This window comes from Thermobia domestica, chromosome 1, assembly GCF_964235325.1.
Source record: "Thermobia domestica chromosome 1, izTheDome1.hap1.1, whole genome shotgun sequence".
In the NCBI taxonomy this organism is placed as follows: Eukaryota; Metazoa; Arthropoda; class Insecta; order Zygentoma; family Lepismatidae; genus Thermobia; species Thermobia domestica.
This window is the reverse complement of record NC_137454.1, coordinates 339081509-339109338: the sequence shown is the minus strand read 5'-3', so window position 1 is coordinate 339109338 and position 27830 is coordinate 339081509. Positions and strand designations below refer to the sequence as shown.

General features: G+C 36.8%; 2 protein-coding genes across 2 annotated transcripts in view; one reads left to right on the top strand and one right to left on the bottom strand.

The window, feature by feature from the left end:
- Positions 1-27830, top strand: part of LOC145663402 (uncharacterized) — a 224387-nt gene that overhangs the window by 124902 nt on the left and 71655 nt on the right. The gene's annotated exons all lie outside the window — the stretch shown is intronic.
- Positions 23505-23948, bottom strand: LOC145681221 (uncharacterized). Its single transcript, XM_081752765.1, has one exon. It carries the CDS (start codon positions 23946-23948, stop codon positions 23505-23507), a length of 444 nt encoding a protein of 147 aa, XP_081608891.1.

Here is a 27830-nt window from a genome sequence, read left to right as displayed (position 1 = left end):
TTGAAAACAATCTTAAGAGGAGTGCACAGAAGCTAGAATTGGGAAATGGTTATTACTTCCATCAGGACAATGATCCAAAGTATACTGCGGAAATTATGAGGCTTTGGATGGTGTATAACACTCCTCACACTTTGAAGATACTGACCAAATCACCAGATTTAAATCCTACAGAGAACATCTGGAACGAGCTCGAAGATCGTGTTAGGAAACATCACATTAGAAGTAAGAACCATCTGAAAGAACTTCTTCAGAGTGGAGAAATATGAACTCTGCAGTCAGCACAAAAAAGTACAGCCATGTTAAAAAATTATCGTAGTAATCCATAGAAAGGGAAACATAACTAATTACTAGCTGTTCTCTGTTGAATGCTGATATCCAAATGTAAACAAACTATTTTCATCCTTTCTGGTAGTGGAAATAAGTATCCGATGCTTTTCATGAGTTTATATATTTAGTAGAATACTCAAATTTATTTTGTAGCAGTTGTAATTTTGTCTACTTTCTTTGCATACCTATAGAAATGATAAATCTAGTAAACATGTTTATGTTAGAATAATTATGTCGGACTCTGTACTTCGTGTTGATTTATGAATCCCCTGTTATACTAAGCCAGAGATGTGAAACAATGAGAAAATTTAGCTTATATTCAATAGTATTTTAAAATGTTTTTGGGACAATAGCTTTGTTCATGGACAGAAATATTAATTGCCCAGCATGCTCAGCGGTAAGATTATTTGTGTACACAAATATTTTCTCGCTAATTTTGTTAATCTTGAAAGATGGTGGGAATGATTATTCCACCAAAGTAGTGGCTCTTCCTCCAAATCTGCATCCCTAAGGCTTAGGTACAGGTTCAATTATTTTATTTGACTGCCTTCTTTATCCTGTCACCAAATGTCCTTCGTTTTAGGCAACTGTCTAATCTTTTAGTACCAACTTTCCCTCGATTATCTTTTTTAGGATTTCCTGCTGGAATAAGTCTCAACTTATACAGTACTCTACCTTTTGTTATCTCAACATTTTTACCCAAATTATCTTCTTTCACCTGAGATCTAAGAAACCACAAATTTTATACAGAATTCTGCTTCTTTCATCCTTCTCGAATCACGATTTCAGAAGAGACAAAATTTCCATTTTCATGCTTCTTTCATCTTCTTTGAGGCTGCTTCTAAGATCTGTTCACTATCTCCCTCTTCAGTCAAAAAGTCATAGAATGAAAGATGTGTTTCCTGCGTACTTGCTTCATCTTGTTATGATATATCGGCTATCAGTTGAGATTCTTCGACTTGAAATTTGTTCATATGATCTTTTGAAATTTGTTCATATGATGGCCATATGTCCGACGCTGTAACAGATGTTTCTGCTGACATACTGTCACAAAGCATTTGTAAGGACGATAATAGTTAATAATTCTAATTAATAATCATAGTTAATAATTCTGTTTCTTCGTTCTGAAGGATAAGATTTTTATATATTGTTTGAGACAGAACTTTTGCTATTTCTTCTTGGCGTGTTAAAACTACCAGCATCAAAAGGAAAGTAAACAATCATCTTGTTGGCGTGCATGACGGAAGTATTTTACGCAGAAGGCCTAATGCATCTTACTCTTCTTGCAGCGCATGTCTCATTTTCCTGCTTTGACTCATAATTTGTCTGTTTCCGAAGGTCCCTGTAGCTCAAGGGCTTTGTTTACTCTAATATCCAAAGTATGGCCGAAACAACTCAAATGTTGGAAATCGCTCAAGTCAACAACGGCCTTTACAATATTGGCACTACTGTTGTTACACAACGAACATTTTGAGTTGGTATTTCCCACATATCTATACTAAAATATAAAGCCTCTAACAGATTTGATTTCGGAAAATCGGAATTCCGGAACTTCATCGCAAATATCGTAAGTTCGGAATTCCGGAATCTCGAAACAAGATATGAAATTTCGGAAGATCGGAATTCCGGAATCCAGAACACGATACTAAATTTCGGAAGGTCGGAATTCCGGAATTTTAAAACTCCATCGGAAATTTCTAATAATCGGAATTTCGGAATTCCGGAATTTTCGGAATTCCGGGATCTCGGAATTTCGAAATTCTGGAATTCCGAGATTCCGAAAATTCCGAGATTCTGAAAATTCCGGAATTCCGAGATTCCTAAAATTCCGAAATTCCGAAAAACGGAATTCCGAAAAATTCCGGAATTATCGACATTCCGAATTCCGGAATTGAAATCTCAATTCCGAACACCCCTAACTCACTACAGATATTGACACTGGCTGCTTTTGATGAAATCACTAACCTTCATTCAGGGGTGCCCACAAAGGGGGGCTATGACGCAAACTGCGTCATTGAAATATTTGGGGGGGTTAAAATCTATATAAATATGCTTGAGGGGTGTAAAAATTAATCGAAAAGAATTTTTTTCATGGAACACCTACGGATAGACAGTTGGGGGGGGGTGCGTCATGGACATAAGGGGGTGGGCACCACTGCCTTCACCAACTAGTACTTACACCATAAAACACACACATTACACTTACTTTTATCTAAATTTTCACATTCTCAAAACTTTTAATTTTCTTATGCTTTGATATAAGCGTTTCCTGTTACTTTTGCTTTGATGCTTTAGTGTTCTCAGTTGCGTATCAATGCCAGTTTCCATCCATTTGTGCTGGCTTGAGGTCCAGGGCCCACTTAGTGCAGGCCCTGGTTCGTTTCATCCTTCGGCCGGCACGCCCGGGATTGGCCGTCCTATTGGCGAGAGTTGCTCTATGTTTTCTCTCTGATAAACTATCCTCGCTTCACCTCTACTCATGCACTCACGCAACATTCACTCTTGCACCGGAGTTCCTTTCCAAACCGAGAGGCTGGAGGTGCAGCACGCATTCTGGTCCTCGGCGAAAGCACGGTAATCCAGTACTTGGGTTCTAGGAGTCTTTTCTCCGGTCCGAGGACTTCTTCACACATTCTTCCATTTGCACTCATCCTTCTATTCTTCTTCTGTAAGTTTTTCGTCTTAGTTCGGAGTATTCATTTGTCAAATTTTCCAATTGTTTGCAGTCTTCCTCTACTTCTATCATTTCTTTCAGCGGGTTTTCTCTTATTTGAGTTCTTAGTTCTAAAATTTCTTGTAATAATGGACACCACATCACATAGTGTTCAGGAGTTCCTTCTTCTCCGCATTCACACGTTGGGCTGGGTCTTAACTTGATTCTGTGGAGGTGTTGTTCGTATGGTCCATGACCTGATAGGTAATGAACCAATCCATATGTTGGATTTAAGTGATTTATTTTTAGTCTGTCGATGATGCTAGGAAAGATTCTATGTAATCGTTGCGCTCCACTGTATTCTTGCCATTCTTTATCCCATAGTTGTATTATGTTGTCATTAATTTCTTTCTCATCTTTTAGATCCCTGTTAAAAATTTATCTAATTTTCCTTTTCTCTTCTTTTCTTAACCAGTAATTTGTTGCCCTTTGCAATAACACATAGTTCATTGGTTGGATACCAAGGATTATGCAGAGTGCGTTATGCGAAGTAGTGTTAAAAGCTCCAGACATTCTGATTAATAGGTTTCTTTGTGGTCTATTGATTTGATTTTTGTAGGTCTTATTTCTTATTATTTTAAAATTATTTTTAAAATGCTGGAGAATGAAATAAATGGTGCAGGATGCTTGATATGACATTGTCAATGTCTTTCACTTTCATCAGGGATTGTCAACATCCCGACCGTGGTCCACTACTAGTACTTAAATTCTAACAGGTAGATCTCGGTGCACTGTGCTATACTGTCTAATCCAATCAGACACACCCATTTCGGTGGACAAATTGCTAATGTCTGATATATTAACATTTTTGATCATATAAAACAAAACAATTCTGGTTGTTTTAAATATTCTTCAATTTTATGGTATTGGATTTATTATTTACTTTCGATTAGGTCCTTGTTATTAATTTATATCAGTGATTCTCAACCTATTTCCTATAATGATCCCTCTTTATAACATCCTTGTTGCCAGCGACTGTTATATCTAAGTTTCTGTTCTTAAGAAGCGTTTATGTGGGGGTTTAAATCTACCTATTGCAAAGGGATCACGATATTAGAAGAGGCAATTTTGACTTTTTTGTTTTATATTGCACACATCACGAAGAAATGCTAACGAGCATAGGGACGATTTTGTTTCACAAGCTACGTTTACTTTCGGTGGCCAACAGTCTTAACTAACAAGTAAAAGTTTTCGAATCTTTTCCTCTTTTTTACTAGGAAAATGCTGGACAAGCACTATTAATGTAGATTCTCAGCGTTTTTTGCTTCCTCTTACTCTTCCATTGTTATTTGGTTTGATTTCAGTGAAGCGTTTCGTTCAGCAGCGAGGCTATATGAGAGGTGCACCAATAGCTTAATGTGAAATCCGAACCACATGAGCTTCCAGCAGGAATTGAACCCGGTATCCCTTTTCCAATGGTATTGGTATCACTACTGTTCACTCATTGCCAAATATTAGAATGCAATTCGGATATACAGGTTGTATCAAGAACTCTTTAGTAAATAAAAATAAACAAAACCCTCCTTACGAAATTACAGTGAAACAACAACGAGAGTGTAAGTCAGGAATTATATCGACTTTGCAATAAAGATTTCACTTCACTCGCAACTGTAGTTCCTATATGTTGTCTTCCGTAATATTTATTATCAGTTCATTTCCGTACACTTAGTTTTAGAATATACTTGGCATAACATGTCACTAAATTACGAAAGGGTTCTCAGTCTGTACCGACAGTGTGAAGGTGTTACTTCATAGCGTACTCCCTTGGTCTAGTTGATAGTGCCTGGGACTCTTGAACGAAAGGTCGGGGGTTCGATTCCCAGTGAATGAATATTATGAGTTTTTTTTTGTTAAATTTAAGATTTCTACATGTGGCGCTTCTTGTTAGAAGTTGCAATTTCTATTTTTTGAAATTTATTAATGTAGCCCTCAAAAGGGCTGTTTTATGTAAACTCGTCTCCAAATTAATAAGACGTCCAATAGCCATCTGCATCAATAACCGTTTGTATTCTTCGCGGCATCCCATCAATGAGACGACGGAGGTAGCGTTCGCTTTGCGCAACCTCCTTCCATGTGTCTTCTACTAAGTTACAGAGAGCAGCTTGTGTCGTGGGTGGCGGATTAGGAAAGCGTTCCTTAATCATTCTTTCCACCTCAGCACACACATTTTCGATCGGGTTCATGTCAGTCCCACGTGGAGGCCAATCAAGAACATCTAGATCAGCCTGTTCTGCTAGCCAATTCTCAACTACCCGACATGTGTGGACGGGAGATCTGTCGTGCTGAAAGTTGACTACGCCATCAAGATAAAGTTATTTAACAGATGGCAGCATGACATTCTGAAGAATGTGCAAATACTGCGCACCCACCAAACATCCCTCTATCGATGGAGTACTCCTAGGTCCTTTGATGTTAAGAATCCGCAGGCCGACACCGACACACGACCACTGTGTCGTGTGTGATGGATGTATCGTTGGTCATACCTGGTTCTACGCGGACGATACACAACGACTGGTCCTGAATTTTCAGAGACGAACACGCATAACATCGTTCCAGTTGCGATGCCTGTTCGCTTCTGCAAATTCAAGTCGCAGTCGATCGAGAGGATTTCCTTTTGAGCCGCACGACGAGCGAAAAGGCCAGCTTCCCTAAGACGTCTTCTAGCAGTGAACCTAGAAGCTGGGAAATTTGCTATTCGCATCAGCTGTCGAGAGGTCGTGTAAGGTTGTTGCTGTGCAACATCAATGAGCTGATGATCTTGCTCTTCTGTTGTCACACGTTTCCTCCCGCAACCGGTGCGTCTACCAGCTTTTCCAGTTTCTAGGTACCGCTTCACCCACCGTTGAGCTCTTCTTGGGATAACCCTAACACTGCTGCTTACGAGACACTGCACCCCACGTTAAGAAGGGCAAGAATGCCTTCCATTGCGTTCTATCGAATGATTACACCTTCGGCTTGTTTTTGTAAAATATTACTCCTAAGAACAAACGTGATTGGCAGATAGCCAATCACTCAACATAATACTGAACTACTGAACAGAACTCCACAGAAATGCATGCTGAATTTACGTTTATAGCTACCCTTTTGTGATTTGCCCTCAAGGTCAATCGAGCAGTAATTCAGTTCCGTGCGTGTTCTTAAGACGTGTTCGTATTGCTTTGAACAGTTTTGACGTATTTGTTTCAAATAGAATAAATTTACAGCACTACCATAATGAAAAGAATGCCTCATAATATAACAGATTTCTTTCGCGCAAGAAATCGAAACTTAGTTGGTCAAAGCAACTAGTCTGTAAGAAGGAGGTTGTTGGTTTGAGCCCAGTAAAAGTAAAGGTTTTTATTATCATTGGTTTTCTTTTTTATGTGAGGAAAAATCAAATTATGACATCGCGATATCAAATGTATTTGGTTAGGTAACTTTGTCTTAGCTAAACTTTAAGTATCAGTAACCATCTAATTTATTTGATTGAGATAAATGTGGATTAAATCTACAAACATAACTTTTAACGAAATAACGACGTATGTGTTAACTACACCAGGTCAACATTAATCTGATCTTTACTTTGGTTATCTCACTCATTCTGCTTATGACATTTCTCATGTTCATAAACGAAACTATTTTGCAAACTTTTTAACTATATCACATTAAGTGTATAATGTTTATCCGACTATCGCAAATGTATATTTGTCTACTTTACTGTTTGGTTTTACTTCTGCATTTCCTATCTTGAGCTACTCTATCTCTGTATAACTGATTTTCAAATAAAAAGCTTTAAAAAGTTAGTTAGAGCAGCGAGTCTGTAAGCAGGAGGTAGTGGGAAGTGGGTTCAAGTCCTGTAAAAATGAGATGTTCATTTGTACTTGTTCACTGTATAACGATATTGTTATAGCAACTTTTAAACCAACCCTCGTATTTCCAACGCTAGTTCTTGGAATCAATGTGTAGCCAACCGGAATTCGCAGAAAAGCGAAACACTGGAATTTTCTACCCAAAAGGTGCCTCGTTCTTCAAGACATTTCAGCACCTCCCGTCAGCCCTAATTTGGTAAGGAATTTGTTCGTTCCATTACCGACGCCCACGCAGAAATGATTTCCCAGCAGCTGCACTGAACTATGCGTTGTAGTGTGAATTTTGTGATTAATTACTAACTTTTTACATTATTAGGTACATCAATATTCTCAATGTATTTTCAATTGGAAGATAATCAGTCCATTATTTCCTATTATTGGAACAGTGATGTGAAAATTAGATATTTTATGTGAACTATATTTTGTTCCTGTATTGTGTTCCTACGCTTTGAAACAAGCAAGAAAAGTGACGCTAAAAAGAAGCGCGAGAGTGCTCCTGCAGATCTCACGGCAACGTGCAAAGTCAAAGCACTCGTAACAGGACTTTATCAAATCACTCAGACGAAACCTAAAATAAAAAGAAACTACAACTAAAATTTACCTTAACGAAGACTCTGATGCTGGAAAATATTAAGGAAAAATTGCATTAGTGATACGAAAACGAATGAACTTGTTGTGATTGTACGATCGTGAAATTCGTATATTTTATCGGTATTGTTCCGCGTCCGTTCGAATGAATTTCTTTAGGCCACCATCGTTATGTTTGATATGTTGATTATAATTCATATGTGCTAGTGATGTGTTATATATGTCTTGTTTTCGTAAAAGTTAAAATACAAAATATAAAATGTTTGGTGCATAACCTATTTTATTAATTATGAGATAATATGCAAAAGTGCCAAAATGTGTGATATTTAGTGTTGTCTCCTCTTTAGTCGGTGAAAGAAAATCATTTCATAATATGTGCATAATTTAGGCCAGCACTAGGTTCCAGGTAAAGTATCTTAAAAGTAGCGCTGTGCAAACATATATTTTGTCTCTCTGCAAAGACCTATGCTAGTTGTTCTCACCTCAAGCTTTCTTTTGCAAGCGTTAAGCTGGATCGCTAGTCACATTTAGGGTAAAATTTTCTCACTAGATGGCAGAGCACATTACGACACATGCGATGTTGCCACATGAGTTACGAATAGAAAAATGTTTAGACACGATCACATTTTATACATGATTTACTACGAAGAGAAGTGAGAGTTTCTATTTCCATTATACTCGATACTACCTGCTTTAAAATATGTATTAATTATATTCTCTCATCAAAAGTGATTTTTCAACTCACGAAACGTTATGCGTATATTTCTCTCAAACTAGATGTCTTTACGGTGCAGATTAAGAATACGTATACTAATACAAAATTATTACATAAATTTCATCTTTTGGACAAAGCAGACTCTAAGTACGCTCAAAAACGGTATTTTATAAGCATAGTTGCAATCCTTGGTGTAGTTCGACTTTAGAGGATTAATTATCATGGCCAACATTCCAGCGTTTTCTGGTCAAAGTGCAACTCAATTTGCGTTTAGGGAAAAATTATATCATTTTATGGTAATAGTTTCTCAGAAAACTGCAGTGAAAGGTTATACATTTATTTATAATTAGATGCCTCTACGGTGCAGATTAAGAATACGTATACAAATACAAAATCATTACCTAGGTAGATAACACAAAACAGATTTTTATTACGTTCAAAAATGTTATTTTATAAGCGAAGTAACAATTCTCGGAGCAGCTTTACTTTAGGGGCAGAAATACCATGGCTAACATTCCAGCGTTTTCTGGGCAAAATTCAACTCAAACTGCATTTAGGAGTAACAAACTATTTTTATAGCAAAATTTTCTCAGCAAATGGCGGAGATATTATACGTTTATCTATAGCTAGATGTCTCAAAGGTGCAAATTAAGAATAAGCATACAAATACAAAACTATTACACAAATCAGATCTTTTCAACAAGACAGACTTAGTTCCTTCAAGCGTGGTTATTTGTAAACTGAATTGTGTGAACTGAACCTACGCAACCAGTCATATACCATTTGTTGTACCTCTTCATCAGATTGCAACTTCTTTCTCTTTAGTCCTTTAAGAGATACAAATATGTGAAAACCACTGAGGCGAGATTCGGTACGCAAGGAGGATGAAACAAAGATTTTCAGTGATCGCAGCCATTGCACAGGCAGTAGTATGAGTCCGAGTATTGTTATGTTGTAGAGGAAATTTGTTTTGAGAAGTCCGTGTTAATTCGTATAGTAGGTTAACGATCTTTTTGGAGATCGGTAAACAAGCTATTATTGACTATGAGTTCCGTAGGCTCTAATGCTCCAAAATGACACCCTTTTGGTCCCAGAAGAAAGTACTAACTACCCTGTAGATGATTGTGTCCGATAATGGATACTGCCTCTATTGCATGCTCGCTTTCTTACTTTCGGAATAGGGCCGTGGTGGCTCAATGGTAGAGCGTTCACCTCTGGTGCTTGGGGCCCCTGGTTCTATCCCAACTCGCGCCAAGTTAACTTTGTGGTTGGACAAACATAGTGTGTGTGGGTTTTCTCGGGGTTCTCCCATTTCCTGCCACTTTCTTCATACCACCATTTCATTTATTTCTCATAATCACCGTTACCTTTAACCTAACCGGCATAACGTGGAACGTAAAACTCAAACAATTCATATTTTACTTCCGGAATGTAATAGGGAACCCATATTTCATTCCAAATGACGAATCTTTTCTGAAAGTTTGCGAAGTTTCAAAATCTTGTCACACATCAACACATCCTGCTTCAGTTCGTCTATCAGCTGGCATGATACCATCCTAGCGCACACATTCCGAAATCTGAGCACAGAGTGGAAAATGTTATAGATTGAACAGTGACTTATGCCAGTGATTGTAACTGCTTCATCCAGTCACTCTGCATTGCCCCTTATCACAATTTCAATTTACATAGAGCAAAGACGGTAAGTGATAACAAGCAATTATTTGTTGGTATAGATTCAGCGTTCCAAGCATAGGTTCTATCTCCACTTCTTATTCTTATGTTGAAACCGCAAGTGGTACACGTATCACTTACGGCCAGAATATTGGATCAGTAAGAGCTAGACAAAGAGCACTCACTTCTGGTAGGTGAGATTTTTGGCTGGATCCCAGATCGTGCCAAGTTTGCTTTGTGGTGGACAACAGACAAACCATATGTGTTGGTTTCTTCCGGGTTTCTCCCTTTCCTTTATTCAACTATTTCATTCATTGTCATCATGATCACCTTTCCTTCGGAACACAATGATAGGACGTTACAAAAAACATTCATGTCTCTCGGTTATGCCATGTAGGCTAAACGAGACGGTGATGATAAGAATGAATGAAATGGTAAAATGAGCAAAGTAGGAGCAAACGGTGAAAGCCTGAGAAAATCCACACACACATGGTGTTTGTCCATCATAAAGCCCACCTGGCAAAGCTGAGATCGAACCACAGTGACCCCACATACAAGCTGTCAATCCTCTACCACGGAGCTACTACAGTTCCGGAGTAGAAAAAGGAATTGCATTTCTACACGAGTGGTTGCGTTTCTCAACTGAAGGTATACATACTTTCTTTTCATTAGGAAAAAAATAATCAAGCTTTACGGTTTTATGAATTTTTTAAATACTAACTAGGGAAGGTCGCGGAATATAACTCTGACATCGTATCGATATTATGCTCAGTTCACGCCTTTTTACATATGAAATAATTAGGCAACCGGAGAAATCCTCGATCGCAAGCGTGTTCGAATTATGAGCGTTAAAAGTTCAAAATTGAACAGATTTTGCAGAAAGTTTGTAGAACCATTTCTTGAGATAGACGCTTCAGTTTTGATATCAGGGAGTTCTACTGGATGCCCAACACAGTAGTAAGATCAAAACTTACGCATTTTGCAAGATAAGGGCACTTATTTGGAAGGGTGTGAAGGGTAATGGCGTCTTACACCTTGCAAGTTGCCCCCTATTTGGCATACTGGGTCAATAAGCTAATAAAATGTATTTGATACCTATATTCGACTGTATTGTTATTCAAATATGACTTTCTGTGTAGCCTCCTTCAAATTGAACCAAAGCATTTGTCTTGAAAATGCTTTTCCAGGCGTGCAAAATTCAATGACGAACGTCGTGGTATTCATAATTAAACTTGTGATGGTCCATATTGCAGTGTTCTTGCCAGACCCGTATCCATGGGAGGTCTAGGAGGTCCGGAATCCCCTTAAATTTTTACTGCCGCCCTTAAATTTTCACGGTAGGCTTGCAAATGAACAATAATATGGTGATGAACTATAATATGGTTGGATCGCCCCCCTCCCCTACATTTTTGGGCTGGCTACAGGTCTGATTCTTCTCCTTCTGTAGCTAGGAGTGAGACCAATATTTTCTTAAAAAGCTCTGTCATCAATGTGTTGTTTTGTCCGGATCAGTTGTTTAGCAAAAATTTTGCACTGGGCGCACTAAAATATAGTATAATATGCGGAAAACGAAAATCATGTTATTGTTAAAATGAAGTTAAATCAAATAAATTATCTACTAAGGCTGGCATTGAGGGTGAATATGAATATTAGTTTATACCACCGGTATTTTATTTATTAGTTAGACCCTAATCGTGCGGAAATGCGATCCAAACAGCTCGCGCAGCGCCAGACAGGCCTGCCGTGGAACTCCTGAGCGGTACTTCGAACCCTGTCGGTCTACGCTTATGCATGGCGAAATACGGTGTTCTAATACATCATCGCTTGCGATGTACTTAGTTTTCAGCGATTTGGAATGTCAATTGTGAGGAAATATTAGTGAAGATATTTTAAGATATTCAATTGACCGAAATAGACCGAAAAATTTAAAGAAAGAAAAAATGGTTAGCGGGAATGTGCGCTCAAAGTTGTGAACCAGGTGACTTTTATTCTCGAGAGAACCGCTGTTTGCATACATCATCGCTAGCCCATTGTTTGTTTTATTGGTCACATTTCTCGCGGAATACCGTAAAATATTGTCTGAAGTTTGGCCACTATTTTCGAACAATCGCCATTGAAATCCGTTCAAAATTTTTAAAAAATGGCTAGGGATGAGATATTGCAACACCGTCTTCCACAATGAATATCATCATGTCCATGGGATTTCTCGGGGTACTCCTGTTTCCTCCCTTCTTCTCATTCCATCAATTCTTCCATCATCATTCTCTTGCCTTAATCATCGTTTTTCTTAGCCTAAAGGGCATAATCATCGAATGTTAAACTGAAACATTTCATTTTTTCCACAATGCACAGAGGCCGGCTGGGTTGGGAGTCCCGTTCAAGTTAATACCGCGACAAAGCGTTTCGGAGACAAATGACATTGTTTAATGTTTAGGTGGTCACACAGAAAACTGACATTTGAATTACAATACAGTTGGCGGAAAATACATTTTATTAGCCTGTTGACCAGGTGTGCCAAACAGGATGCAATTTGCAAGTTGTAAGACGCCATTATCCTTCAACCTTTCCCCAATAAGTTCCCTTATCTTGCAAAATACGCACGTTTTTACCTCACCATTTTGTCGAGCACCCAAGAAAACACCCCAAAAGCCCAGCTGGGCACATTCAGAGACTATGAAAATCAAATGCACGAAATGCATTGTTGATACACAAGAGGTGCGGGCCGCAGGCCGAGCAAAATCGGGGTCTGGAGGTGGAGCCACCGGTTAGCCAAAAGCTGGTCAAATATATATAACTAGATGAACTTCTTTGAAGACATCTCATTTTAAAAACAAAAAGTAGGAAAAATATAACAAAAATGTTGGTGTTGTTAACTTACGAATTACTTCGATAAAAACAATAGAATCTCTTTACGTGCATTACTGTGTGTAAAAATGGATTTATTAAAGATACTTAGCATCTACTCCCCAGTGACGGTATGTGTTGCTCACTTAAATACCAGAGGCGGTATGCCTTCATTACTGGAAAACCAAAGGCGGTATGGTATAAAACCGCATACCGTCTCAGTTTGCCACTGTCTAAGGATATGCAATAATTTAAATTAGTAAAATGTTTCAGAAACATTTCCGGTAAAATTCATTTTAGTATTATGTACTTTTATTGTAACTGAAGAATATATGAGAATATTGTAAAATATTTCTTTAATATATCAGAAAATATTATTAGCTAAAAGCACAAACTGTATTTCATAAACACGATGATACACAGGTTCTATTCATTATTAATATCTGTTTTAAATTCTTTTTATTCAACCTTCAATAAAATATTCTGGAAATAATTCTAAAATATTGTATGAAAATATTTCATTTAAGTTACAATAGAAGGTAACACAAACATTTCCATACAAAATGAATAGGCGTTTTAATAATATTTCTTATATTACGAACGATTTTTTTAAAATATTCGAAACATTTTAAAAATTGTTTCATATGTTTTTTCGTAACAATAGAAAAGATTGTAAATAACATGTTGGAAACGTTTGTAAAATATATGGAATACATTTCCTATTCTGTTTTTTTTATCATGTATGTAAGACATTTTTAGTATTACGTCGAAAACATTTTCTCTCTCAACATTGAAAACATATTACATTACATTTAACACAATAGTCCCTATGCAGAGTCGTTTTGACGTATGATTAGCGTCACACTAAATGCCTAACTACTGCAGGAATCATATGTTAGTCGAACTCTTTAGTATGGCGCTAATCACGCTTCAGAATGTCTTGCATAACGCCCAATATTTCTAGTACAATTTGTGAAAATTTTCCTTATATTATTTTCCTGCTAACGATCTTAAAATGTACTTCCTGTACTTCATAAAATGTTTTCCAAACATTTTTTTAAAAAGCATTTGCGGTAAATATTTGGAATACTTTTCAGATATAACAAGGAATATGTTTTCTCCAATAACGGAAGAGTATATTCTGACAACAATGTAAAATGTTTCTATAACATATCAGAAAATGTTGTTAACTAAAAACAAAATATTTTCCAAAACAAACAGAAAACAATTTCTATTCATTTTTAACATGTTTTCTTTTTCCTGTTTTAAAGTTTTATATTAAAAATTCGAAAAAAATATTCTGGAAATAATAATGAAATATTGTACGAAAATATTTCATTTAAGTTATAAGAGAAGATTACTAAAATACTTTCGTAAAAATTAAGTAAACTTTTTAAATACATTTCTGAAAAATATTTCTTACATTACGAAATAATTTATTTTTAAAATATTCTAAACGTTTTTTAAATATATATTCAATATATTTACTCGCAAAAATAGAAAACATTGCAAATATCTGTATTGGAAAACATTTTTTGAATATATAGAATAAGTTTCATTTCATTGTTTTCCACATCATATATGGAAAACATTTTTAGTATTATTTCGAAAATATTTTCCTTCTCAACAGTGAAAACATATTACATTACATCCAATACAATATTTCTAATACATTTTGTGAATATTTTCCTGGATTTACTTTCCGGCGAGCATTCTCAAAATGTACTTTCGGTAATTTCTAAAATGTTTTCAAAACATTTTTGGGAAAATATTTTCGGGAAATATTCCGAATACATTAGGGAAACCAGCATGGAATTCTCCAGAGAAGGAAATCCTTTTGTAAACCAACGAAAATATTTTCTTTTGGTTGAGCAAATATTCCTTGCTGTGTGGGTAGGGGGGAGATACTTTTATGGTTGGGTATACACCAAGAGAGTGCTTTGCGAAAAAGAAAAAATGTGACGATTTTTTCGTACCTTGATTCGTTTTCTCCATTGTTTTCTGCAAGATGGATGGGTTATGTTATCTGAGTTTTTTTCCGCTGGGGCATCAAAAGGAACTTGTGCATCGTTGAAGCATGTTTCTTGTTACGGTTGACTCTTTGCTGGTCTTTAGGAGGTGATGCTTGTCGGATTGGGGAAAATATGGCTTTATGGAAAATATGGCTTATTCTATTTTGGCTTTCTTATAGCTATGGTGTATTGTCTCGTACGTACCGGGTATTAGTCGGCGTCTTTTTAAAATTGAAACTGTAATTCGTTTCTTCAGGTTTTGTGACAAGATGATGTTCCTGAGTTCTGTAAATTTCGTGTGGCGTGGTAATAGGTATTTTTTTCACGGGACTGATTGACGATGATTTGCTCCAGACTATTGGAATTTAACTTTTGGCTTGCTGTTTAATTGGGTGTGAATCCACGAATTTTGCATTCATAATTGGCTGATTTCGGGTCGGGGTCGTAGATTTTCTAAGCATACAGTTTTGGGCCACCAGACACGAATTTATCAATGTATGCTTTTGGTCCTAGCGATTCGAGTTCATTTGACATGAACTAAGAAATACTTTTTGTTCTATTGTGGGCTCTGATGGTTGGTGCGTGAATATCACAGAATCTGTATGGAAATATGACACTCTTTCTTGCAGCAGGCATTAACTTGATCACCATAGAAGCCGTGTCTTGGATTTAACGATGTCTTATTAGTGTAAGGATGCGAGTTTGAAGAAGACAACACGGCTGGATTGGATTTTAACAAATGACGAAATTCACATTCCCACATTTCATGTAGGTTATATCCCATGGATCGCAATAATTTCATTATACACTGTTTTCTCTCGTAGCGACAGATCATAGTCTCCTCGGAATTTTCATAAATGGGCTGATCATGGCCTGTAGAGACACACAGAGGGCAGGCATGGAACCTGCATCCTTGGAATTCATACATGTGTTCTTCTTTAGTGTTCTGATGTTTATAGTATCCGTCCAGATGAAAACCAGCAACAAATACTCCTTTTCCTCTTGCTACATGTAGAATTGGATGTTCCTTCTTTTCTTCCATGTAGGCAAGCCACTGCAAAGCAATCCGTGACTGATTATTTCTGTGACGGTATTCTTGTGCAGGAAGAATGCTAATGGTATTGGGTTTAAAAAAAATCGTCGAAATACCAAATTGCACGCCCTCGCCAAAGTGATAGCCTCCAAGAAAGGATTGACGTGGGTTTCTTATTCAAAAGGGGTCATGAGAGATATACAAGTCATTGGATGTACATTGATATCCTGTACACAATATTTCACCAACTCTTCTTGGAAAATAAACTATCGTCCTGGTGTTCGTTATGCCATGTCATAAATTTCTGTCGTTCATCCACTTTCATTTCATCTACATCATAATTATTTATGTCCGGTAATTTTCCCACATACTCTTGTTTTTCAGCGGTATTAAAAAAGTGTGGAAAGTACCCTTTGGTCGCTGGTAAATGAAATGCCTTGGATAGTTTACTTAAAGGCATTGGCATGAAATTTAAGGAGTCAATAAACGATAAGTGATTTACTTTCATACTTAAAATTTTTGCCCCGTTCAAGATCAAAGTAGGTTTCAATTCATGTTCTTCCATTAAGGATTTAAAAATAAAATGACCATCGCAGCCTTTAGAATTATGTGCCAAAGATTCTATAAGCTTGTTTTTGGGTCTTGGTTTGCGTAGATACGCAACAAAGGCGATGATCGGATCTAATTGAAAAATATGTTCCCGCTGTCCACAAACTTCACACGGATGATGTACATCTTCATCTTGAACATAGTCGTAACATACTTGTTGGGCCACTGGTAAATTGGGCTTATGAATAAACGTATCTTCATAAAAGAAAATATCCTGTGTGGCTTCGATATCATAAAAAACAATCATAGCCTTCTTGGCATGTAACACTGATGGAACTCCAGGCTTTAATTGAGTCGTATCAGGCTTCATGTAACATTGGTGAGAAGACAAAACGTGTTTATGACACACATTACAAAAATAATCTGTACAAAGATGTTCTCTTTCTCCTGTAGGAAGAAACGAATAAATGCGTAGACATTTAGAACAATGTTTCACCATCTTGCATATTGGCTGGTCAGATGATTTACATAGCATGTTTCACCATAAAATTCACGATTACATTCTGGATACTGCTTCTCTGTATTGGTCTTACTGGATGGCGGTTTCTGCAAACATTTTTCACACATGGCCGAATAGTTCTTGACGTGCGCAGTACAATGGTCATATTTTTTGTGACATGTAACACAATAGTAATGAGTAGAAAAAACAGATGTTAATGACGTGATGATTTCATAATGAGTATTGATGCACATCAAATTGATTGGAATTTTGGTTTTCGCCACCAGGACCTTCATACAGAATATCTAATCCGGGAAAGCTCGTGTATACGGTAAGTTTGTAATTGGTCAGGTAGCGTTGCAATTGTTGCAATTCTTCCACAGATCCACCATTGTCCAAATTCGCTGTGGATCTGGACAAATGCTTATGTACGTCAGGGATAACAACACTCTTGCGCTGGTCCTGATATTGTCTGAACATTTGCTTATTCGTATCCTTATATTTCTTAGGCCAATAGTAATCACAATCGCATAAGCCAAACATTTCTTATAGGTGTTTTTTACACGTAAAATGCCATTCTTACGTTTTAGTAACTCCTTGTTTGATAAAAGACCTTGACGGATTCTTCCAAATCCACGGGGGACATCCTCATGATGAAAATATACAATGAACGGTTCGTTCATGAGAAAACTATCGTTACTTGCAAAATGCGATTCAAGGAAGTCCATACAGTTTCCAATGTCAGATTACTTGCACGCCTAAAAGATAAATAAAACGACTTGCTCTTCTCATCGTGAGATAAAATAGATAATCCAACCATCGATGATTCGTTGACAATTTCCTATAAATAATCCAACGTATGTTGAAACAAGGTCTGAGCCCACTCAATAATATCGGTGTCACTGGTCGGAGTATTTAGTTCAATTTCCAGCAGTTGTCCTTCGAGATTAAAACGACGATAATGTCTATTGATTTCTCGGAAGACAGTAAATCCAGAGGTAGCCATATTCAAACAGGAAAATGTAAGGTAAAACAAAAAAGGAATAAAAACGACGTAGGCAAAAAAACAAATATCTTAGACGAGAAAAAGCACGAATTTAAAATCGAATTGCTAGATCAGAATTCGCTTACACGTTTATCAAAGAAAGAAAGGAAGAGAAACGGTATCGAATTACTAATCTGTCAATCCTAAAAGAATTATCATGCAAAGTTTTTAATAAATTGCATCTCAAATAGTTCTACTGCTGAAAAGTTTTATTGTCGTCATATTAGAAATCAAACCCGGGACCAAGTGGTAAACATAACCTGTAACTGATCTACGATTCTGTAGTGATAAAAAGAAGGAATGAAATTGTTTCTAACTGTGCTGAGAGAATCATTGTGGTAAGCATTTTTCCCTCACCTGAACTTTGAAAACTATAACAAACCTGAAACGGAAACAAATTTTCATGCGTTTGCTTTGTATGCACTCTTTTTCGAGGTAAGCGGTTAGCGTAAGTGCATCTGACGAGGAAGACCTGGGTTCAATTAACGGCGAGAGATCAGATCCCACATTAAACTGTAGGTCAACGTCTCGCTGTTAAAAGGCACGGTGTCAAACTTTTTCGGGGAACAAATTCGTGCGTAGTTTTTGAAAAACTACAATTTTGTAATTTTAAAATTACGTTAGTGGTAACTTTCAGAAACTGAGCTTCCTCATAGCTAAGTGGTAAGTGTTACGCGCCTCTGGCTCAGGTTCAAATACCGGTAAACGCTCAGTTTCAACTGTAAGCTCAAGGCCCTAGTCTCACTGCTAAAGGGACGCTATACCAAAATCAACAATCCATATCATCTCTCGTGCTTAGTTTTAGAGAACACGATACTTTTGATGTGTGCGGTTCCTGGTTCTATCCCCGGCCAAGTGAGTGTGATTTTATTCGGGTATTCCCACTAATTCTTCCATTTGCTCTCTCATAGACTAAATATTTCATGATAAAAGTATAACAGTGCGTTAGTGATAACAATTTCATCCTCATGCGTAGTTTATGATTCTCATCACTCCACGGATATTGAGTAACGGGTTTATAAACTTGCCTGAGGATAAAAACTCAATGAACTTAACTCAAATTCAATGAACGGAAACTCGCTGCAGTAAAGCCACGCTGACACAAGAGGTACAGCTGCTCAAAATTTACGATCTTCGTGGAAATAGGATCTGAAAAATGGATTTTTATTTAGGTAAGAAACGTGTTCAACTATAAAATGACATCACTATCAGCCAATCGGAAACAATGAAATTAATGAATGGCAACACGAAGAACCAATGGAAACACAGCTTTCAATATAGAGAACATCATGTATCATGAGCCGAAACGACATGTAACAATCTGATTTGTTGATCATTGTTATGACGTCATAGAATTACAAATTCACATTTCTCCTGACGCATCAATAGTTACGATATATTAATCAGTATCTTTTAATTAATCATCTAGAATCGCAATTCTGATAATGACATCATACTGTTGACCAGAAATATGCTTTCGTTAATTTATTACGACATTCAAATTAAGACATCGAAAAGTCATTCATTTTCTATAAACTTGATTGAAAAAATGTAACACTCATCGATATGATACGAAACTGCCTTTGACATAAATGTAAAGCTGAGTTTAGAAAGCCCGTCGTTGCAATAACAGCTGAGAGAAAAAATGCTGATGTAGTAAGACATTGCACTCTTCGTAAAAGCAGATTCCAGCAATTTCACAATAGCAATCTCGTATGCGTAACAACAAGCAGAATGTGTAATGTAATATAACCTGTCTAAAACATTCTCATGTTCCTATCCATATGTGATACTACTCGCAACGTAAACTAAATCTTAACAATTAAGTACGGTGGTTCAGCGCTTACCTCTGATTTGTGAAGTCCCTGCTTCAATCCGCAAGCAAGTAAGTTTATAATGTTTTCTCTTACTTTCTCATTCCACCATTTTCCATCGTTTCCCTTAGCCTCGAAGGTTACGTTAAACTCAAAATATACAGAAACTAGCACGAAGAATCGAACTCGGACGATTGCAATGTCTGTAGCATAGAAATCAACAAGCTAAACTTCTCAATGGGCACAGTGGCTCAGTGATGGAGCGTTTGTCTCTGGTGAGTGAGGTCCCTGGTTCAATCCACAAGCAAGTAAGTTTCATGTTTCTGCTGTTTCATCCTACCATTTCACATCATCATCGTTTCGCTTAGCCTCGAGGGGACGTTAAACTAAAAATTTCTTTAAACCAGAACCAAGAATCGAACTCAGGACGATTGCAATGTCTATAACATAGTAATCAACACATAAAAGGTATCCGTGTTCACCCCTGAGGTATATAACAAGGAACAAAATGGACCACGAATTACATATACTACCATATCAAATTTAAGGGAATGATCTTATGTACACCTGCAAATAATCATATAACGTAATAAGGTCCCATCAAATAAGATGTCATATACCTCGGAAATTGATTATTGATACTCATCAAAGGGAACGAGATGACTCACAAATTTAAGAAGTGAACCATTGCACTCAATTATATAACGAAAAGGTCTCATCAAAGATAATAGAATAAGTTAAAAAAAACTTCCGAAATTGATATTTTCATACTCATCAAAGGAAACAAGGTCCTATACGCCTCAACTCCTCATGTGAATCAAGATGATCTTATGTGTCCTGAGTGATTCTATGTATTTTCTGATCCGTGGCCCCTGAGTAACCATAAGCAAAATTTCAATAGGTGACGCAATCCCGGGCCAAACTACCTCTAACTCATTCGCACTAACGCTATGGTCCATGGGCTCCTACATTGGATAACTAACACTAAGATAGTTTGCCACAATTGCTATTGTTGGGATCGAAAAAAGGCCCTATGCACCAGAGGTGAGAGCTGTACCGCCCCCTGAGCCACCGCGGCCCCTAACGGCAATTAAAAGAAGTCTCTGAAACTATCAGTTAAAAACTGTACTTTTTGTTTCTTTTCTAAGGATTCTACCGTATTTAGAGCAGAGAGTATCGATCGAATAACGGAATACAACCACGATACAAATTACTGGTCATCAAATTCCTTGTAACTTTGAAACATTGGCAAGATGTACACATGAAGTAGCTCTGGAGAAGGCCAAAATGTATAAGGATTTTTCTGAAGCATAATGATAATCTGTTAATTTAAAGAAAAACCAGGAGGGATTTCCCTCGTGGCTAAGCGGTTAGCGTATTCATCTTTGGTGTGGGAGAAACGGGTTCGATTCCCAGCGAGAGCTCATGTGGTTCGGATTCCACGTTAATCAGTAGATGCAAGTTTCATATAACCTCGCTGCTGAAAGGGAAGCTAAACTAAAATCAACAACAAAAACCAGGAGGCAGGAGAGCTCAGTGGTAAAGTGTCTACCTCTTTTGCGCGGGGTTCCTGGCTCTATCCCGGCCAAGTAAGTTTGTGGTGGACAACATTGTGCTCGTGGGTTTTCTTGGAGTATTTTCATTTCCTCCCACTTTCTCACTCGACCAATTGTTCCTACATTCATTTGGTTTATTAATCGTCTCCCTTAGTCTAACAAGCATAATTGTTGGGCTTTAAATGCAACGATTCCATTTCATTTCATTTTAAAAAGAATAATCTCGGCCTCAGGCACCCGAGATAACCCACACGCATGATGTTGCACACCACAATTTTACTTGTATGGGGATCGAACTAGGGACTACCCACCAGAGGCAAGCGTTCTAGCACTGAACCACCGTGCTACCAAGAGCAGATGATGTCACGGGGATGCTGATACAATATAACAGCTCTTTCCTAAGTGCGTACACAGGACAATATGTCATTGACAATAATCAGTCTCTTTTTCATATTTTATCTATCTATCTATCTATCTATCTATCTATCTATCTATCTATCTATCTATCTATCTATCTATCTATCTATCTATCTATCTATCTATCTATCTATCTATCTATCTATCTATCTATCTATCTATCTATCTATCTATCTATCCATCCATCCCTGGGGTCTCTGGCATGGAAAATTTTGGGGGGACATCAAAGAAAGAGATTTAAATGCTAGTACCTCAGCGGAATTTAGGTTGTCACCTCATTTATTTATTTATTTATTAAACATATGTCCGTGATAGACTGAAAAAAATTAAATTACCTCGCATCTATTTAATAATATATTGAGCAATAAATTTTTTAAAAAAAACAACAATTCACAGGTACAATGACGTTAGAAATACAAAGTCACCTTAATGTACTTTATTTACCTATTTTTTAATGGGGATTGGAACAACGATCGTTGTGCGACGGTCACTGCTTGCAATAAATCTTGTCTAGTAACTCGTCTAGGCTGAGAAGGTCCAGTAAATCAGGGGACACATGATAACATGATGCAATCTATGCTGTCTCATTGTGTTTCTAGTCTCTCCGAATGGAGCTAAAGCTCAGTTCGGCTTCACATAAAGAAACTGGCTGCACAATCAAGACGCAATGAGTTTTCAACGTTATTAAACAGAGCTCGAACTTCTGGTTTCATTTCTCGCAGTACTTTGCAAGCATGACTGACACAAGACAGACCAGTCTTCTGCAGAAACATTTTCATCTCAAGAGAAAATGACGCTACATCTACTTCTGGATAACTTTCAAGTATGTCAACTTGTTCGACCACACCTGATAACATTGTATCTTCTAGTTGCCAAAGACGCAGGAAATCCGACTGAGTAAATCTTCATTCTAGGCCTTTCACAGCTGCAATAATGATGCCTAATATTTTTCTCCTGTAATACGCATTGACCGCCATACGCATCTAACGGCCCTGTGTACTTCCTTGGTACTCTCTTCATTCTTGGCAATGAAAAGAGGTTCAAATTCTATTTTTCTACTTTCACATTAGCTTGCATTATTTTGTCAAAACATTCTTCGTTGTGTAAGTTCTGAATAGTTCCTGAAACAATTTAAACACCTTTAATCAAACCTGTTACAGTTTGTTTCCGAGTTTGGAATGACTTATTCAGAAGTTCTAGCATGACAATTATTTTCTGTCCAAGTAACAGACCCAACAGCGTTAGTTTCGAAGTGGACTAGAAGACCTGGAGCTCTTGCAAGCTGCTTGTTGGTTTCAGAAATATCATGCAAAAAACACCCACGAATATGTGCTAAGTGGCTAACACAACCTACAGTGCCCGAGAATTATCTTGGCAGTGACGTTAGCGCTCTCAGTTGCAAGGCTACCAACTTACGCTACTCACAAATAGTACTTAGAAAGCTCACTGAACGCTTCGTACGTCACGTCGAAACTGCAGTGTAATAATATGCTGTTAGCAAACTATGGGAGAATTTAGATAACAATTGATTTGTATAATTCTAGTATATAGGTGCATTGTTATGACAAAGAAAGAAAAAATAATATTACACTAACAATTATCAGAATATTTTAAAATGTACACAATAAATCACAACAATACAAGTAGAAATAATTTACTCTTACCTTTAATCTATCATTGGTGAGCAACCGAGGTCGTCTGAATCGTCGCTATAAATTCCAGACCCGTCTTCCCGATCACTGTCTGTTACAGAACTATCGGATTCTGAATGGCTTCCAACACTCACAATTAAATTGTACATCCGTTCATCCATAAGACAGTCCTTTTCCCAGTAAAACTGTTCCCATTTTCGCGAGTTTTCAACAGCCTTCCTTCAGTCTTCTTTCGTTACTTGTTTGAAAGCTTCTTCAATAAGCTTCTCTACACTTTGTTTGGTAAAAGTTTTGTTATTGACAGCGATGTATTTCTTCACGTTTGCCCATATTAATTCAATAGGGTTAAGGTCAGCATGGTATGGCGGTAGTCTTATTACTGTATATCCTTTGCTTGTTGCAATTTCATCAATAACATATTTTACATGTTGAGGTTTGTTTTTCTTTATCAATTCATAAAGTTCAGCTTTCAAGAAATCCGGACTATGGGGTACATTATGAGCCGATAACCAGGACAACACTTCTGATTTTCTACTATTGGAAGTTGGAACTTTTTCAATTTGTTTGTTGTGAAATGGAGCATTGTCAAGAATGATCACTGAGTTTTCTGGTAAATTTGGAATGAGTTGCTGCTGAAACCACGAAAAAAAATTATCACCATTCATGTCACCATGATAATCTCCAGCACTTAATTTAGAGAAAAAGACCAGCTTTGCACCTTCTACAAACCCGTTTTCATACCGGCATGGACGAGAATGAACCGAGGACCTTTTCCAGTCGGAACTCGTAACCCTCCACAGCCCTCCGAGTCTAACCAGACTTTCGGTACAGTATGATGCGTATGAACGAAACTTTCATCTAAGTAAACAAATTGTCTTTGAGGTTCGTTTACGCGCAACCTCCTCACTTCGCGTATATATTTATGTCGCCAAACGACAATATCGCTTCTTTCAAGAAGGAGATTTCTGTTGCCAATAGAATGTTTTTTAAACCTAAAACCCAACTTGCGCAGTATTTGTCGTAATGCCCACTCAGAACCCTTGAAGTTAATGCTTTTCTTAAGTTCATACAATAATTTATTTACGTTCACGGCAATGCCTTCAGCATACATATTGTGAATTGTTCTACGAACTACTGCTTCGTCGAAAGAATCTAAATTTGTTTGCATTTTCTGGGTATTTGGTCTTGCTTTACCGGGTGTCACGACGGGTTGTCCTGTATTTAGACTTTTATCCTTCTCTTTCACAATTCGCCACACGGATCTCTCACTGACACATGTTGCTCGGGAAGTTTCACGCACACTATCAGATTTATTATTGTTTGATGCAAAAAAGTTGTAAACATTAAAAACAATGTCTCTTGCATCACTATGCAACGGCTTGCCTTTCTTTATGGCACTATCACCCATTCTTATACACAAAATTTCAAACACGAGAACAAAACAAAAGGATTCACAACTCTTACCAGTCACTACACATTGTATAGCCCTACACAAAGAAAACACGCGCTTTCCAGTTCATTTCGTTTCTTTTCTTTCTTTTTTTTGTGTATGTGTGTTTTTTTTTCCCCTAGAAGCGCTGTTTCTGTGCCCTATCGGTAAATATTAGAATTTTCGAAGCTACATTCACAACCCCCACGCTCTGTTTCCGCGCGCAAGAAACACGTTCACATATCATCCTCTAATTCAAGAACTGTGATAGGTAAAAACATGAGGCTTTCTTTAAAATAAACTTTGAACTTCCCTTTCCATTTCGTCCACTGGATGTTTGTGTCTATCTTCAACAGAACGGAAGTTTGTAGCATGTTGAAATCTGAATGTTGTTAGAACAGAATAAAAACTAAGTGGCTATCATTTAAAATTATTTTCCACATCTTATAATATAAAATTCAAATATAAAATAATCATATTCTTCATGAAAGTTATATAAATTGAAAAGCAAAAAAATATAGCATTTACGTCTTCTCAAACTCCAGTTATCGTTATACAAAGATTACAAGTATATTTGTCAGAAATTAACCTCCCATTTCTGTTCATTTGCTTTCGCTTTCCTGTTGTAGAGAACACTGCTTGCTGTTAAGTTGGTACTTGTGTTCGCGCATTTTCTCCCTCCTGAGATTGGACGTTGAATTGAACGAAGCGTCTGTTTTAACCAGTGGGACTGCATTTGAGCAATAGTGGTGTCTACGTCACTGCCAAGATAATTCTCGGGCACTGTAAGTTTGTATCTATTTCGATACCAAGCACGGCACAATTTGAGGGATTGCTCGTGATTTTGTCCGCGGAAGCAGGCACATTAGGGAAGGTAGTTGTGCATAAGGAAAAGCAAGTGCGGAAAATATCAACCTCCTGTTTTGCGCTGCAAGTTCTCAAATTACGTTCGTTACCACCTATTACAGATTGGTGCATATTACAGAGTTTCTAGTATAACATCATACTTATCTAGAATTTTTCGAATATGGTCCCCGGTCTTGTAGGACAAAGTGGTTTTATTCTAGTGACATTACTTATTGGACCTTCAGACCAGATCCAAGTACAGCATGTAACCTACCCAAGTTTCATAATAAAATGAAAAATTTGTAAAGGAATTTTGTGAGATGAAACTCCAGCTTACTGTTAAGTTGGTTATTTCTCTTGGAGTTGGAAGCACTGCATAACCTTCGGTTGGTTTGCGCGAGTCGTCGATCGGGATGACGTCACGTTGCAGCCGAGGTTCTGGCTTTAAGACTGAAGCGCTTCGCAGTGTATAAAATGAGGTAAGGGTGTTAGGTCCTTCGAAATAGAGAATGGGTCATTAAATTAATAATTTTCCGTATAATCGTATAGTTTAGTTAACTTCTTTAAGAACTATAACAGTTCCTGACTATGGTTGTTATTTAGAAGACATTATTATTACTCAATATATTTGGAAGCACTTATTTTTAAAAATATTGCGAAAGGAAAAGTAAGAAAGAAAAATAGTTAACTGAATAGTTCATGTTACTGGTTTTGTGTAGGCAGAGTTATGCCTTCAGTTAAAACATGTTGATTCTTGTTTTCCTTGATAAAACTAAAGTAAAGTCGCTAGTCAGGAAGTTTAATATATTGAAATTACGGAAAAATATTATGGATAGTGGAGACTTTAAATTAATGATTTATGTCTTAGGTCCGCTTTGAAAAAAGGAAACAAAAAAGAAAGGATTTGTAGAATTACAGTTGAGCTATTGCTCGTAATTCATGCATTTTGACCCATATTTAAGAAATCATTTCCTCCCACATTTTCATTCCAAAGAAAGCCACTTTGCAGTAACTTCGAGTTCCATACATTTTGATGATATTGTTGTATAGATTCCTAAATTCTATATTTGGATTTACGATTGGTTATAATAATACTTCAGAAAAATTTTGTCACTTGGAAAAAAAAAATCCTTTTTGGGAAAAATGTTACTTGCTAACGGCGATTTCGATTAATGATATTATTGCTTGTTAAAATTGTTGAATGTTTTCTATATTACTATTTATATAAAACGTTTCGGATTTGTTATAATAAAATTTTCCATTTTGTTAGAAAATTTTTTACATTTACAAGTAGTTTTAGAAGTTTTCCTGATTATCTTAATAGTGATATTTTGCATACAGTATAAGCCTTTTCCAGTATTGAACCTCACTCTTCACGTCGTCATTATTCTCAGCCGTGGGGGAGTGGAATTCTCCTTTCTCTCTCCTTTTAAAATTTTTGTATTCTAAAGGGGGAAGTGGGGTGACGTCCGTTCTCGCAGGACTGTGGGTAGTGGGGGCTATTTAAAGATTATATGTGTATCGTTCATCCGTTTCAAGCAACAAAATTTCCTCGTGATATAACTGATTAGGAAAACATAACACCTAATCCATGAGCTCATTGCGTTGCATTCATGAGCTTACAAATATTACCCTGAAGGACTATTACACGACTAATGAAGGAGGATAAAAATATTATGCCTACATTGACATTACGTTATAATCCAATGATTTTTAAACCTCTTTTTAGTCACGGTCTCTTTTGAGATTATGATTGGAATTTTGAACCTTCTTCCAAGATATATTGACTTAAATATAAGTTTTCGTATACTTTATTTTACAGAAACTTGATCGTATCATTCATAATAAATGACTACTCTGCCATCTAATACTATTTAACCAACACTGTTACCTAGCCCAACCTGTGTATTACCTTCGATTATATTTCTGGCCTTTCATCTTATCTTCACGGACCCTCTGAAACACATGAAGAAGTCTGTTATAATTGTTTAACACAGACTTCTTGATAATCGTTATAATCTTTCCAAATGAATATAATTATTATTATTTATATGTTATACTGTCGTTAGTAAATAAACTAAATTAGAATAAAATATTGAATATTACATACTTCAAAATATTGAAAGGGACGCGTCCCCCTTGAACATCACTAACAACTCATTTCCTCCGTAAATCATCCTAATTTTTGCTAGTTTTGGCCTCCCAATTCTAAACAATTACCTTACTTTTTAGTGCAAATGAAAATGGAACAAAAAATATATTATTAGTTATA

What these genes read in the sequence shown, in the direction of transcription:
- LOC145681221 (XM_081752765.1), bottom strand. Translation starts at nt 23,948, where the DNA reads ATGAATGGTGATAATTTTTTTTCGTGGTTTCAGCAGCAACTCATTCCA.